This window comes from Silurus meridionalis, chromosome 6 (assembly GCF_014805685.1).
Source record: "Silurus meridionalis isolate SWU-2019-XX chromosome 6, ASM1480568v1, whole genome shotgun sequence".
NCBI classification, from domain to species: Eukaryota; Metazoa; Chordata; class Actinopteri; order Siluriformes; family Siluridae; genus Silurus; species Silurus meridionalis.
In genome coordinates, this window is record NC_060889.1 from 10,970,011 (window position 1) to 10,985,338 (window position 15,328).

The following is a 15,328-nucleotide window of genomic DNA, read 5'->3' on the forward strand; positions in this document are numbered from 1 at the left end:
ACTGGACTCAACCTTCTCTGTATTCGGAATGTAACCAAGAGTGAAGAACGAGGGTAAAATGATAATCTGCTGATTACTGTGAATGCCATTGGAAGGTTTCGAACTGGTGCGTTTACTCAAGAAACACCAGTGAGATTAGTGCATTTGAGGAAGGGATTTTTAATGATAAAATAATAATAGAAGAATTAGACCCAGACATTTATCATTTCAGTTGTGAGAAACAGTGTACATGGGAAAAAAAAAAAAAACAGCTTTTGCATCTGTATTCTAAAATATTTAAATCTGGTATGTTATGTTAGCAATAAAACATAAAAGTATTGTTATAGTAAAATAATTAATGGCTGATGTATCACCGTTACCGACCCAGAACCTGGTTATTTTTTTCTTTAAATAATTAAAACACATTAGGAATATTTAACATTAAGTCCACAAAGCAATTATTTTTTTTCCTTTTATAGTTTAATGTTCCACAGTCAATCAACAGCCCACCCCTTCACCAGGCTTTCGGTTTTCTTATACTGTAACTAAATGACAAAGAAATTCAGCTTGCCATTGATGAGAACCAAAAAGTTCACTGTTGCAAAATGCTGACAGCAGAGGTTTCTTTCAGAAATGTTAAATCTTCATACATAAAGGTTTGCCATATTAATGACTATTCTTTGTCATTAGTCCCTGTTACATAAAAGTTACTATAGCGTAAAAGATATTACAGTGAACACATGAATATAACCGTGTGCTTTGCTTTGCAGCCACCACTACGGAGTTGTGCTGTTAGAGAACATAAATCATTGATCAAAATGCTTTCTGACCAATCCGAGTACCAGATTGACTAGGCTATGGTATAAATTTGAGTATAGTTAATCATCAAACTGTTCAGCCAGCAAAAGTTTGTCCCGTTTCCGATTTAGTTTCAAATGTTTATACACGAGCGTGGTGTCAGGATGAAGGGGGAAAATGTCGCACTTTTATTTTTAAAACTTTGACCGGACTATGACTCTTTATTTCTTCAATGTTTACATCCCTATATGGTGTTTCAAAATCGGTGAGGATCGTTCAGGGATAAATAAAAACGAAACAGTGAACCGACAGGTCAGCATGCTCTCACTTCGACACACTTATATACTTACAATTTCAGATTCTCAAGAAGGCCATAAATCTGTTCTGAACCCTGACTAGCTTCGTCAGTCTTCATAGCATGGTGTCATGGTGTATTTCGTTTCATTCCATGTCATGTTTCCTTGTGTTGACATCCATCACAGATCTTGTAACCACTAAATCAGAAGTGACGGAGTTATGCTTTTTTGTGGTTATGAATGGAATGAAAATTGAAAACAGCGAGTGGCAACCATTTAGTTTTCTTTACATTTCAAGGTATAAATGATTTTTTTTTCTGATGGTATTTTCATTATGAAAACTCAGACAAAGACTAAATCGGACTATCGCAGTATCTCAATAAAATGTAACACGATTACACAGTCCCCTATTCTTTTTTCACAGATAGTTGCATTAGACTTGGGGGACAAATTTGGGATGCCATTGTATACCAGTGTTATTTCTCTGAGTTCATCTAAATACCCCACAACTAACAATAACACCAAAAACCAAGGTTACCAGAGTATTGTCACAATGCTGCATCGTTGTATGGTTTGATAAATGAGACCACCGAAGTTCATGCCTACCACAGTACACGGTCTTAAATATATTGAATAAAATAACTGAGTAAATTATTCGTTTTTTTTTTTTCCGACAATGCAAAACATCCTGTATACTGTAACAGCCAATTTCACTCTGATTCTGACTGAAATGGCTCCAAGAACTGTGATGGCTAGGTTTGCAGTCGAAACCTCCTACAGAAAACCTCCTTCATAGTGTGAAGAAAATGACATAGAACAGTCTTTTCATTTAGTTTTTTTTTTTTTTTTTTTTTTAGAAACAAATTTGTTGAGTAGTGTCTCCCTCTAAGGTGCTACTGTTACATAATTTTATTCTTCTGTGCAGCTGAGGAGAAGGGAGATAGAAGTCAAAGACAAAGAATATGAAAAGCGTAATGACAGTTTAAAAATGTGAATACTTACGAAAATGGATATGTTCGTTGAAATAAGTGCACTGCAAGTTTTTAAGTGTAATGAATAACCATCATGATAATCAAGTGAAATAAGCAACAAGGAAGAAACAATAAAAATGACTATGACAATGCACTTATGGTGTAGAATTTACTTTCCTTATTTATTACACATCAGTAATAACTTGGGGGCCGGCAAATATTTTTCCTATTATTGATTTATTTATACTGTAGGTAGTGTATGTGTGGGGAAAAAGCGCATATATATATATATATATATATATATATATATATATATATATATATATATATATATATATATAAAGAAATGGCAGGTTAGTATTCACAATATAAAACATTTTTTTAGTAAAACTTCAAAATTATATACATATTTTCCATATAGTAATGAAATTACATCATTACAACATTAATGAGCATCTTTACATGTGTTAAGCTCAAAGCTGAGTGGTAATGGCTTCTTGATGATTATAAACTGACTGTCCAGGAATGATTTGATTACATAATATCAGTGGAGAGCAGACATTAAACAGCCCACCTTACCCCAAACACTGCAGCTTACTACTTCTACAATATGGTCTTTCTTTATTTGTCTTCTCTGCATCACCTTCACTTGCCATCTATCTCTAACACAAGCTGCTATGTTGTTTGACCACATTTATCTGGGACACACACTACATCTGCTACACTACAGATTTCAGCTGTTCGCTGCTTTCTCACAAATGAATCCAAGCTCTTGGTCGCAGTAAAAGTCGTTCCATTTGCCTCCGTGAACGAGGCCTGCACAGTCCTCTCCTTCATCATGCCCGTGGTGCCAGTTATCAGGCTGACCAGGCCTCCACTTCCTACATGAAAACACCCACAAACAAGCAATTATAATGTAGCCAACGTCCTAAGACTCCATCTCAGCTAAAACCAGTGTTTACATAGACATTCATTTACATTTCCAGCATTTTGTAGATTCCCTTATCCAGAGCTACATTTATCTCATTTATACAACTGAGCAGCTATTGGGTTAAGGGCCTTGCTCAGGGATCTAGCTTGTTGTAGCTGGGATCTGAACTCTTGCTTTAACCACTAAAATTCCACCTTGAAAAAATAACACGTATGGCATTTGGCAGACGCCCTTATCCAGAGTGACCTAAAAATGAGCAGTTAAGGGTTAAGGATCTTGCTCAAGAGCCCAGGAGTGGCAGCTTGGAGACCACTAAGCTACCACCTCCCCTTCCAAGGTATACTTACGTGAAAGTAGGCTCTGAGCCATCCACCCACTGCCAAACATTCTCCTTTTGTCGATCTGTCAACCCCAACCAGAAAAATCCTCTACCAACTGTGTGAAGAAGTAACCAGTCCTGAGGATAGAACACATTACATATTCGTAGTGTAACATGACCGTATAATCTATGAGCTCTTCCTTGAGCAAAAAGTTTCTGAAACTGTAGGAATCCAACCCAGAATGTTTAAATGCTTTCTCCTCTCACCTGCTCTTCATTACCGTTGATGATGACCATGGATGAAGACATACCATTACACTTTTGAAAAGCATTGTCAAAAGTCAGTGTTTGAGTAGAGAAGAAGTAACAGCTGTTCAGGAACCATACCCAGTCATCAGGGCAGACATCTCCACCTATATAACAAGCACACACACAGCTCTGATGTGGGTATAGTGTGTTTACATCAGTGCCTATTTACACCACCCGTCTTGACAGTGTCATCTACATTGATTGTGTCTAACTGGTTTCATCAGACAGGAAGTAGCAGATTGTGTGGGTGTGTTTATGTGCATCGAAGATTGTAATGCTTAGTGTGTAATTATGTCTGTATCTAATCAAACGAAACGGCGAGTACTAATTATGTCCTTTTCTAACAATATTTGGACAGGATATCTCAGTACATAAACATCATTCTGTAAATACTTTTTCAAATAAAGAGTTTACAGTGTAACAGTAACTGAAAATTAAGCGTTGCTCAATCCTCCACAAAACAAAAAACTGCCTCAGCGATGTGGCAACTGAGGTCCACTAAATCACAAAGGACAGCGGGTGGATTTCGGTCTGGACTGCAGCTGAACCTTCACTGAAATGTTCTTCATTTTTTCTTTCACCACTTTGTTGCAACAAATGTTCTGCATATTTCTTATTGCTCAGACTGATATCAAACTTTGCTTTTGCCAACTCTTCGCTGTATAAAGAATTTAAAGGCAACTGTGCAATATCTTTTGGCACATCTTAATATTTTATCAAACATTAATGACATCATAGGCTATTTTTCAACTTTGCAGATGTGATTTGTTCAAGAGCGCAAATGCAAACCATATCTGAAAACTGACAGCTGTAATGCTTGGTGGATTCTGCTTTATTCCAGTCTCCTTACTAAGGATACACTGAAGCCAAAATCAAGGCCCCGAAAAAAAAACAATAACCCAGGTTCCAGTCTTTTATTTTCACCTTCCATTATGATATGCTTCTTTGATAAAGCTACTAAGAATGACATTGTGCATTTCCACTCAAAATCCAAGTTGTATAGAATTACTACAAATAAAATCACTGAATCACTTTATTCTACTAGTTTTCCAGATGTTCTGTATGACAAGTTTCAGTGGTGGACAGTAAAGAAAGTAAATGTTTTACTGTACTTAAGTAGTTTTTTCGTGTATCTGTACTTGCTCTGATTTGAACTTGTTTTGATCGCCAGTTGATGGTATTTACTGACAAACGTACAGTTCAACATCAGTTCAACAGCAAGCAGTACATTTTGAGAGGTTTTTTTTTTAAGTTGAAAAGAAGGTTTTGGGCTCATGATAATTTTAATAGACAATCAGTGACTAATTAACATCGTTCTATCAGTAGACTGGTGTGCTGAGTCTTTTAACATAAACTGAGTTGATTAAGCAAATAGTCTTGTGACAAACATGATGATAAGACATTATAGACATAAATCATAGTACTTTGAATGCTTAAGAACATACACTTTTGTACTTTTACTCAAGTGGAAGTTTAAAGGCAGCACTTATGCTGGAGTAATATTTTACCTACTATATCTCTACTTTAACTTAAGTAAATGTACTTTGTCCACCACTGACAAGCTCTAGAGTTTCATTTAAGAGTTGTATCTGGCTCAGATTATGATTGTACTTACTTTTCAAAAAACCTATAGTAGGAATAGCTGGAATATCTGTCTTTTGCAATGAACTTCTTTTTAAAATGTGTGATTAAACCTCGCTGCCTTTGTGTAATGTGTCTCACCTAACAGAGAGTGTGTAGCAACTAGTGGTAAAGCTCCTTCTGGTGGGACAGGTATCATTGGATATGGAGCTACATTGCCTGGTAACCCTGGTGGTCCGGGAGGTCCCATAGGCCCTGGTAATCCCATAGGTCCAGGCTCCCCTACAGGACCAATTGGTCCACGTATTCCCAGTGGCCCTTGAGAACCCAGGGGCCCTGGCATCCCATCTTTGCCTGGCAGTCCAGGTGTGCCAGGCTCTCCCTTTGTGCCTTGTGGTCCTGCACGGCCTCCTGAACCTCTTGAGCCCTTTGATCCCGGGCTACCACGAGATCCTTGCATACCTGGGATACCTGAAAAACCAGGAGGACCAGCGCTTCCTTTTTCACCCTGAGAGCCTGGAGCACCTGACTCGCCTTTATCACCTCTCTCACCTTTCTGACCGGGAGAACCGACTTCACCAGCAAGGCCTTTTTCACCACGGGGGCCCCTTGGACCAGGAGGGCCTAAAATAGCAATAGAAGAATAATTGAACTGGGTGTTATGAGGGTTAGTTAGGAAATTGTGGTTTTCACATCTGAGTAAAGGCTCACCATTGTGGTGCTTTTAACAACTAGAAGAATTTCCATTTGCACAATTCAACGCATTCCAATCGACCTTCCTTACAGAAGTTTAGTTTCTAATATGCATCTCTCATAGATGCATTGAAGATATACTTTATGTACAGAGATTAGAATTTACCAATCAGCTATATGTTAAATGAGAAGAGTCCGTAATTTTTTTTTTAAGTACGGTGTGTTCCAAAAGAACTGGAACGGCAATTTCTTGCTATAAACTGAAAAAATATCTGAGACAACATATCAAAATATCAGCATTTTCTGATATTTACATCTAGGTCTGTTAAACTATTAAAAAAATGGCACCTTTTGCTGTCAAAAAAGACAAACCAACATGAAAACTAGAGAGATGCCAATGGGAGAAAAGCAAATCCTTTCATGCTGAGAAAAGACTATTTGCATAGACCTTAGTCACAGTAAATAAAACAATTTCGGAAAAAGAAAAACACTGATGTACTAAAAAAACCTGAAACAGTTCAGCCAAAGGAAACATTAGTAGTTGTTGAAAGAAACATTGTACGAAAACCCCCGAAAGACTTCCCGCTCAGCTAAAACATTGGGTGGTCTACAATTAAAAGTGCCACAAATGCATGTTAATATCAGGAAATAAAAACAGAAAATTCGATCTTTGAGCTTAAATGTATCATTTGATCTCAAACACAAATGTCTTCATTGTAAACAACAAAAAGAACTGTTCTTGCACTCACTCGTGTCCGTCATGTGCCTCAAAAAGAGTTTCTTGTCCTCCCAAATTTTTGGATTAGAATAAACTTTAAGGTATAAACTGACAGAACTTTGATAATGCGTGAGTTTCTAGCCTGCATAATTTCATACCTTGTAATACTGTAAAATTGGTGATTAGCTGAGAGTGCTTGGTGTCCACGAGCTTCATTTCTTCCATGATAATGGAAAGACTGCTGACTTCTTTGTCTAGCCGAGCTGAAAGGTCATCCTGCTGCAACTTCAGAGCAGACCCATCTGCCTGTGTCTCAGCCAGGGTCCTGTTTAAATTCAGCAGGAGATCTGAATGTTGCCCCACTGTCTCCGAGCAGCTCCTTAAAGCACCGAGTTCTCCGTTCACTCCCCCCAGCATCCACGTGGTATAGCTCACATTTCCTGTGACCCTGTTAATGTTTTCTTCTGCTGTATCCAGCCTTTCCTCTATTCTATCGAAGCGAGCACTTGTTCGGCTGCCATAATCCAGTTGCTGTTCCTGTAGCTCTCTCAAGTTCGCTGCGTTACCATCGCTGAGCATGCTTATGTTGAGAATTTGATTTAAGATGCTAGCTAGCTGCACATTTGCCTCCCCCAATCCATGCACAGTGTCCAGAACTTGGGTGGATGCATTAAATTCAGCTTTTTCCAGATTCGTGGTTTTTTCCTTAATCCAGTCCTCTATGCTGCCCACTAGCTGCGTCTCCCGCCGCAGATTTAGCACATCGTTATAGGTACTCTGCGCATTCATGTCTGCGACTTCCAGTGTGCGCTGCAGTGCTGCTGTGATAGCGTCCTGCTGCATTTGTGTAAAGTTGAGACGGTCAATGGAAAACTGGAGCATGCGCTGTGCATTGGTGTGCGTCTGCAGGTTTTGCTGAAGCCGCACAGTGTCCCGCTGCAGCACAGGTGTGTTTGCGGCAACCGAGAAGAGTGTAGCGTTAGCAAAATGCAGCGAGCCGGCATGGGCGTTTAGCTGCGAGTGTAAATATGCCTGCAGCGAAAGCACATCTTGTGATGATGATCGGAGCTGCTGCAAAACAGCAGCATTCCTGTTGACAGAGTCAGAGGCAGCGGCGAGCTTTTGACGCAACACTTTTAAACCTGAACGAAACATCTGCAGCTCACTGGATGTGTTCTTCAACTTCATACCAGATTCGTCATCTGATACAAGGCATACGGAATCAAGACAAGGGAAAAATTAGAGGGGGAAAGAAAATAAAGGGTTTTGACAGATAAAAATGTATATATTCTAAATTGATTAACGGACAACAAAGACTCCTTATTGAAATTCTAAATGTTTAGTTTTAAAGTACATTAGAACTTACCTATCTTCCTTACATCGGTCTCCATAGCACTGATTTTGCCCTCATAGTTGTGCATTCCCTTTGTAACACCATCCACTTTCTGTACCACTAAAAGGAACAGTCAAAAATCAAAGTTAATTGATATTTCTTATGGATGATCGGAAATTTGAATAGCATTTACACATATATGCTCAAGGGACTATGATTGTACACTCGTTATCGAAAGTTCCGTCGTACTATTAACGAAAACGACTTTGGTTACTTGTTTTGCGTCAGTTTGAGGCAAACGGCAATATTATTTGATGTTACAAACCTTAACATGAACCTAACATTTAGCAATGTGTAATACACCCATTACAAAACATTTCCCATAAAATATATAAAAAGTGTCAAATAGTGTTTAGCCTGGCTTAAACACTACATTACACGGCCAAGTTGGATCCGTGCTAATCCGTGCTCTTTGCTCAAACTATTAGTAGTTTCTATCTCTCTCTCTCTCTCTCTCTCACACACACACACACACACACACACACACACACACACACACACACACATACATAACAGTCACTAAAAAAAAAACCCATTGTTAAAGAAGATAGGACCATCTGGAAACTAGGAGAACAGGGAAAAAAAAATAAAGGTTTACAGATAAGTGACAGTCTTAATTACTAACGTCTGCCTTGTCCTTGCAGGGTCACCCACGAATTTTGGGTGTACACACACACACATTCGCAAAGCTGTGGTTACAGCCCCTACAAAACAAATAAACCCACTTTTGTATCCATGGCAAAGAAACAGCACTAAATCCTTATTCTTGGCTGGAATAAGACCCCACAGAAAACACTGCACATGACCTCATTCGCACGGAAACAATCCGAACACGAAATAATATAAACACGCCAATAAAAGTGCAACAGTCCACCCAAACCAAATACATTAAACATAAAACTAACATGAGGCAAAAACTTCAAGATCATTTGTTGACAAAGTTTAGGATTATCCAAAAGATGGACAAGAACGCGAGGAATGTGTCACGTGTATGCGTGATACCTTTGTATCCCAGGATGGCTACAGCAATGGTGAGAAAGATGCAGAGAATGTACAGAAGGCCTATGGCTGCCTTCAGGGCCCACTCGCTCTTACATTTAGTGCACTGAGTTCCCTCCTGAAAACCTGCAATCAGACGTAAGATCTTTACATGTCACTTTGATAATGATCCCTGCACAGACGAGAAAATAAACCTGCAGGCAAAAACAAGCAAGTTGAAAATGCTCAGGCCCTGTAATTGCTGCCTCTTTTCATGGGAACACTTCATGGGTTCAGTGTTGCTGATGTTTCAGCTCTCCACTTCAATACCTTATGTCATTTGAATGTTTTTTTTTTTTCCCCCAGGTCTGACATTTTGTACTACATAAAACCCTGACGACTACAAGTTTTCCTTAAACACTTTCCCAGTCGATTTTTACAAAATTACAAAACCGGGTCAAATATTTAAATGCATTTCGACTCGCAAATCTTTGCAAACCTTACGCACATTCATTATTAGACATATGAACTCTTGACAAAAGACCAATCGGAGGTATGAGGATGTTTGTTTTAAAAAAATTCAGCAGCTGGGCTGTGTTCAACACCTGCAAAACAACCGCATACTGACTGCTGATGCCTTTATGTGTTTAAAATATATTTATTTAAGATATGTATTTTATGTATTCAGTTTGATCAAAGGTTTGTGGACACCTGACCATAAGATTTGTACGTGTTTTCTGAAATGTTTTCCACAATAACCCCCCGTTTGCTGTTATAATACCCTAAACTCTAGTAAGAATAGACTTGTGGTTGTGGAGGTTCCCTGGTGGTCTAGTGGTTAGGATGCGGCGCTCTCACCGGGTTCGATCCCCGGTCAGGGAACCATCCCCAGCCATTAGGGTTGCACAAGCCTTAGTGCCGGTCCCAAGCCCAGATAAATGGGGAGGGTTGTGTTAGGAAGGGCATCCAGCGTAAAAAGATGCCAAATCAAACATGCGGATGGTCCGCTGTGGCGACCCCTAACGTGAGAAGCCGAAATAAAGTTTTAGACTTGTGGTTAGCAAAGTGAGGTACTGATGCAGGATGAGGAGGTTCAGTCAGTGATCCCAAAGGTGTTTAATATCTTGAGGAGCTCAGAGCTCTATAGCAGACCACTCAAGATCTTCCACTCCAAGCTGTATAAACCATATCTTCATGGAGCTCGCTTTTGTGCACATTTCAAGCTGGAACAGGTTTGGGTCTTCAAAGCGAGATGTCCCAAAACCTTTGTCCTTATACAGTAGTTGTATTTGTTTGTAAAAAGAATTGTATTGTGTGTGTAAAAAAAGAAGCTCTTACCAAACCTCTTGTACCCAAACGACTGGACGTCCTCTTCTTCAGTGAACTCGTCTTTAAGAAATAAAGAATAAAGGAAAGAGAGAGAGAGAGAGAGAGAGAGAGAGAGAGAGAGAGAGAGCAACATAATATCACCATATCTTATGCACATTCGCCCTGCCAAACAATTTCCCAATGACACAATAACATGCAACAGCTTTCAGGGCTACTGATGAATATCCCTACTGCGTCTAAATGAGAAAACATCACACGCCGCGCTGTCAATATCTACCAGATGTTCAACAGCAGGCGATCTCGCGCGCACGCACAAACGCACGCGCGTAAACAACTAAATGCATGTCCTTATGTCCTGTGCATCAAATGTACCGCGTCTCACCTTTCATCGCGCTCGATATTCAGCGGAAAACCTCGCAGTTTGGCACAAAAATCGGAATAACAAAACAGTTTTTGACGTCTCGAAAAAACTCAAATCAGTTTGCCCTCCATGATTTGAAAGAAAAAAGCGTCTTTCCCTGCTTTACTGCCAGTCCTGGGGGAGAACAAAGTTTCAGTCCAACCAATTTTCCGTGCTTTCATTATGGAAATTTCCAGTGCTTCCTGTCTAACATTCTACTGAAGCATTTCTAATATTTCAGCTCGAAAATAAAGTACGCCTCAATCCCATCACTGCTCCACACCAGCACTGAGCTCGTCTAGCAGTGGTACTGTGACATAGGGTTGCCAGATCCGCGAGGAATTAACCCATGACAATCCAAACCAACTATCTCATCGTGCAACCCAAAATGAATACAGTATTAAATTAGCACTTTCCAAGTTTGCTTTGTAGAATTCAAGACTTATATTTATATTAAGTTTGTAATCTAGCGTACCAGTGTACATTTATTCATTGCTAGAGACTCAAAGCACTTTTGTACATGCTCTGGATAAGGGCGTCTGCAAATGCTAATGCTAATCTTAATGTAAATATAAATGTAAGTATTGTGTTTTAAAATCCTGAATGTCATTCAAACCCCTTGTTTTATACGGAAATCCTAAACAACTATGCGTTAAAATATTGTTTTGTTTCTTGTTTTCTCTCGCTAAAACAAAATTTTTCTCGTTACCTCGACGTAACAAAACTGCTCATCAGGGAAAACACACATCATTCACCTTAATACTTAAAATTCTGTAAAGCTGTGAGACAATGTCCATTGTGAAAAGCGCTATAGAAATAAATTAGAACTTGAACTCAATTTGATCATGAACTCGAAGGTGGAAATGATGCCGATCGGACCGTTGTACGATTTGCGCATGCGCCGTACACGGATGTAAGCTTTTTTCAGACATTTCAGTGTGGACGAAAGTGTGAACGTGGAGCGTTTTTTAGACGCTGTTTTCAAATTTGTCCAGATTAATGTAAACATAGTCTTGAATACACACAGGGCTAACAGGACTCAGGTGGAAACAATAGGAGAATAAAGAGGGACACAGAGGCAAAATGACAGGGAAACACAAGGACAGCAAATACAAAAAAACAAACAAAAAATAAACTGGAAACCTAACAGGATCCTAAAGATCCTGACAGAAATTGTCAGAATGAAACAGATTTGGGCTGCTCAGTTCCAGTGAAGGAAAATTGTAAAAAGTACATCATACAAAGACATTTTAGATGTGTGCTTTCAAGATTCCAGCAGTTTGGGGAAGAATAATATGACAATAGCTGAGGCTCAGGTGCTATGTACACGATTTTGGCCATATAGTGTATATTATACGAGAACTATAACACTTACAATAGTTTACAATGTTATAGAAGCTAATTGCTTTCATTCAGAATAACTATAAATAGTCACATGCACTAAATTTGTTTACCTTTAATTTGTTCTTAAAACCATGTATATACAGAAACCATATGTGAGGTATCAGTACTCTTTTGTAAAAACATGCTCTGGCAACACGGCCGTGCAATTCCTCGCACCACACTTACGCCATACTGGATGGACCATGTGACCCATGAAGCTGCCAAGTGCGCGAAGGTTGAAGGGATTTGGTGATATAGTTGTTTGGCGTGGCTCGGGATTACATTACCAAACCCCAGTGGAGCTTCAACCTCAGGTCAAACATCTGCAAACCATTAAGATACATTTCAAAGCTTTCAGTTAGTGCGCCTGAACGAAGGCCAAACATCCTGAAAGTAATAGGAAATGCGCATTTTAGAGTGCGGAAATCCAAGTAATCCATGGTGTACCCAGTTACCTTGACACATACACACACATAGACACTTTCTTGCATACACAGGTACTCATACCCTGCAACAGTGCAGGTTAATTTCTAGATCTGCAAACAACTAACTGCAGATGATTTGCCAAACATGCTGTTTTAAGAATGATCATTGATGTTAGACTTCAATGCCTTCATAGAAAACTCCCTGCTGGTCCTGATCAGGGGGCTTTCAACCCTTTTGGCTGTAGAGTGCAATATGGAGTCTCGGTTTACAAAGTCAACAAATTTCAGCAGGATTTCATTCAGGTCGCAGGCATGCACACCCAGTTCTGTTAACATGAATAAGCTCTTCAAAAATGACAATTATTTGCACATTATTGTTATTTTATGTGCTCATTTGATTAGCATCATATAATCGACCGCTATAGTGCACTTTCAAAAAGGGTGTTTTGTTTACCAGTTACATTATATTGGCATCTGGGCATCACAGCCAAATGTGATTCTTCCCCAAAATGTTACAAGTTGGAATCGCACAATTATCTAGAATGTCTTCATATGCTATAGCATTACATTTTCCATGCACTGAAATTAAGTAGTTCAAATATGGTCCAGCATAATATGCCACTGTGCATGAAGACATTTTTGGCAGTTTATTGTGAAATTAAGTTTCCTGCACAAAGTCCTGACCTTAACTACATTGGACGGCAATGGGAAGAGCTAGAGTGCCGTTACGTCCCAGTCTAGGGTTGGGGCGCACAGTGTGATTGAAGGCAAGGGGTATATATAGGTGGATGGAAGCAGGGGCGTAGATGACGCGGGGGACGCGGGGGACATGTCAAAAACTGGTAACACTACACATTTCGTCCCCCTTACTTTTGAAATGATGGCTACGCCCCTGGATGGAAGTGTATTTGCTAAAAGTGTGATGGGGGAATGGAAACACAAACACAGGGGTATCGTAAAACAGAAGGTATATTGATGTACAAGACAGCAAAGGGACAGACTTCAGGGTGGACCAAGGCCAAAATAATAAACCAAAAAGCACTTTATACAAATACTAACTACCTACAAATAAAACCCAAAAGAAAGACCAAACACTTCCCTATCTCCCTCACCAAAAACAGGGAACAAACTCACACCCAAAAGAAATGGCAGCCACATCCCTACTACCGGTGAACAAAACAACAAATATGTACATATATTTTACAAGTATAATACAGTGAGGTAAACACGGACCAAAATGAGACAGGGCAAACTCAGAGTCAGAATGGGCGTAGGTCAGTAACAGGAAATCACAAAATCTTGGACAGAATTACGACCAAAGAGAGTGTATTCGAAGAGAATTGTATTGTATGCGGTGTGTAGTTGTGTGCAGGTGCCATCCCGAGACATGCCAGGTTTTCTCAACCTACATCAGTGCCAGATCTTGCTAATTCTCTGGTGGGTAAATAATGCAAATGCCCACAGCCACTAGAAGAAGGCTTTCTTAGAAGTGTGAAGATTACTACATCAACAAAAAGGGACTAAATCTAGAATGAGAAGCTCGATAAGCACATAAGGGCATCATCGGTCAGGTGTTCACATTATTTGGACACAAGTGCCTTAATAAACCACATGATTTTACCTTAGCTACATTGCTACATGGTTTTATCTTAGCTGCATTACACTTATCCATTCTCTGATAGAAAAACATTTGTTCACCATTGCTTTGCAATTGGATGCTGAATATGTTCATTAGGAGTGGCTAATGATTGAAGGTGATGTACATTTGTTTTTTTTTTTGTTTTTTTGTTTTTTGCATTATAAGGTGTAGGTTGATGTGACTAAGCTTTGCATAATACTGATTGTTTAGCACCTCTGTCTTTCACAAAAACATTTAGGATTTGAGCTGTGAATGCATTACAAAAACAATGTAATGCTAGTTGAGGCTGATATTACATACACACACTGTCTAGTAATCCTTAAAAAAAGCTTCAGTTAATGTTCATATCACACATGTCTGCATTATGTTAAAATAATATGTGATTGCTGGTCCGATTGAGGTTTAACGTAGTGGATCCACCCATGTTTTAGAATCATAATTGACCAGTATTTGTCCAAGTAACGTTTATTAGAGCTCCTTGGCACAGTAGCTTATCAGATTGGAGTTTAAAGAAAATAATTCTTCAGTGGATTTTCTTTTTCTTTTTTTTTTTTCACATTGTACAATTAATAAAGAAGACATTCAGACTCTGTATGAAATGATGTACTAAAAATAATGTGAAAAACTCTATTTTTATATTTTTATTAGAATATGTTTTATATTTTTGGTTCATCAAAGTAGCCACTTTTCTTTTTTTTTTTTGGACAGCTTTACACACTATTGCATTCTCTCAGTCAGCCACATGAGGGCGCCACCTACAATGGTTTTCCAACTTTGCCTTCACTCTGCAGTCCAATTCATCCCATAACATCTCAACTGGATTTAGTGGAGGCCGGGTCATCTGATGTAGCACTACTTTTCTTGAAAAAAAAAAAGTCTGTTACATAACCTATAGGTGTGTTTAGGGTCGTTCTCCTGTTGGAAAACAAATGATGGTCCCAGTAAGTGTAAACTAGATGGTATGGCATGTCACTGCAAAGGAAAAGTCTGTTTAAAGATCTAATCTTCAATTTCGACTCATCAGATCAAAAGACAATTTTCCACTTCTCTAATGCCCAATGCCATATATTATATATATAGAGTGTTCTTTTTAATTTAGAATATAATTTATTACTTTTAGTTAGCTTATTTTTACTATTCCTATTATAATTCGGAAGTTGACTCATCACGTGATTCCCAGCAGGCC

At 38.9% G+C, this 15,328-nt stretch overlaps 1 protein-coding gene across 1 annotated transcript; it reads right to left on the minus strand.

The window, feature by feature from the left end:
* Positions 1 to 2,199: 2,199 nt before the first annotated feature.
* LOC124387429 (collectin-12-like) lies at positions 2,200 to 11,004 on the minus strand. Its single transcript, XM_046851791.1, has 9 exons — positions 10,678 to 11,004; positions 10,305 to 10,355; positions 8,991 to 9,113; positions 7,962 to 8,048; positions 6,754 to 7,797; positions 5,326 to 5,808; positions 3,562 to 3,707; positions 3,323 to 3,432; positions 2,200 to 2,925 (listed from the first exon to the last, which is right to left on the minus strand). Exons 1-9 carry the CDS (start codon positions 10,682 to 10,684, stop codon positions 2,778 to 2,780), a joined length of 2,199 nt encoding a protein of 732 aa, XP_046707747.1. The 5' UTR covers positions 10,685 to 11,004; the 3' UTR covers positions 2,200 to 2,777.
* Positions 11,005 to 15,328: the final 4,324 nt, after the last annotated feature.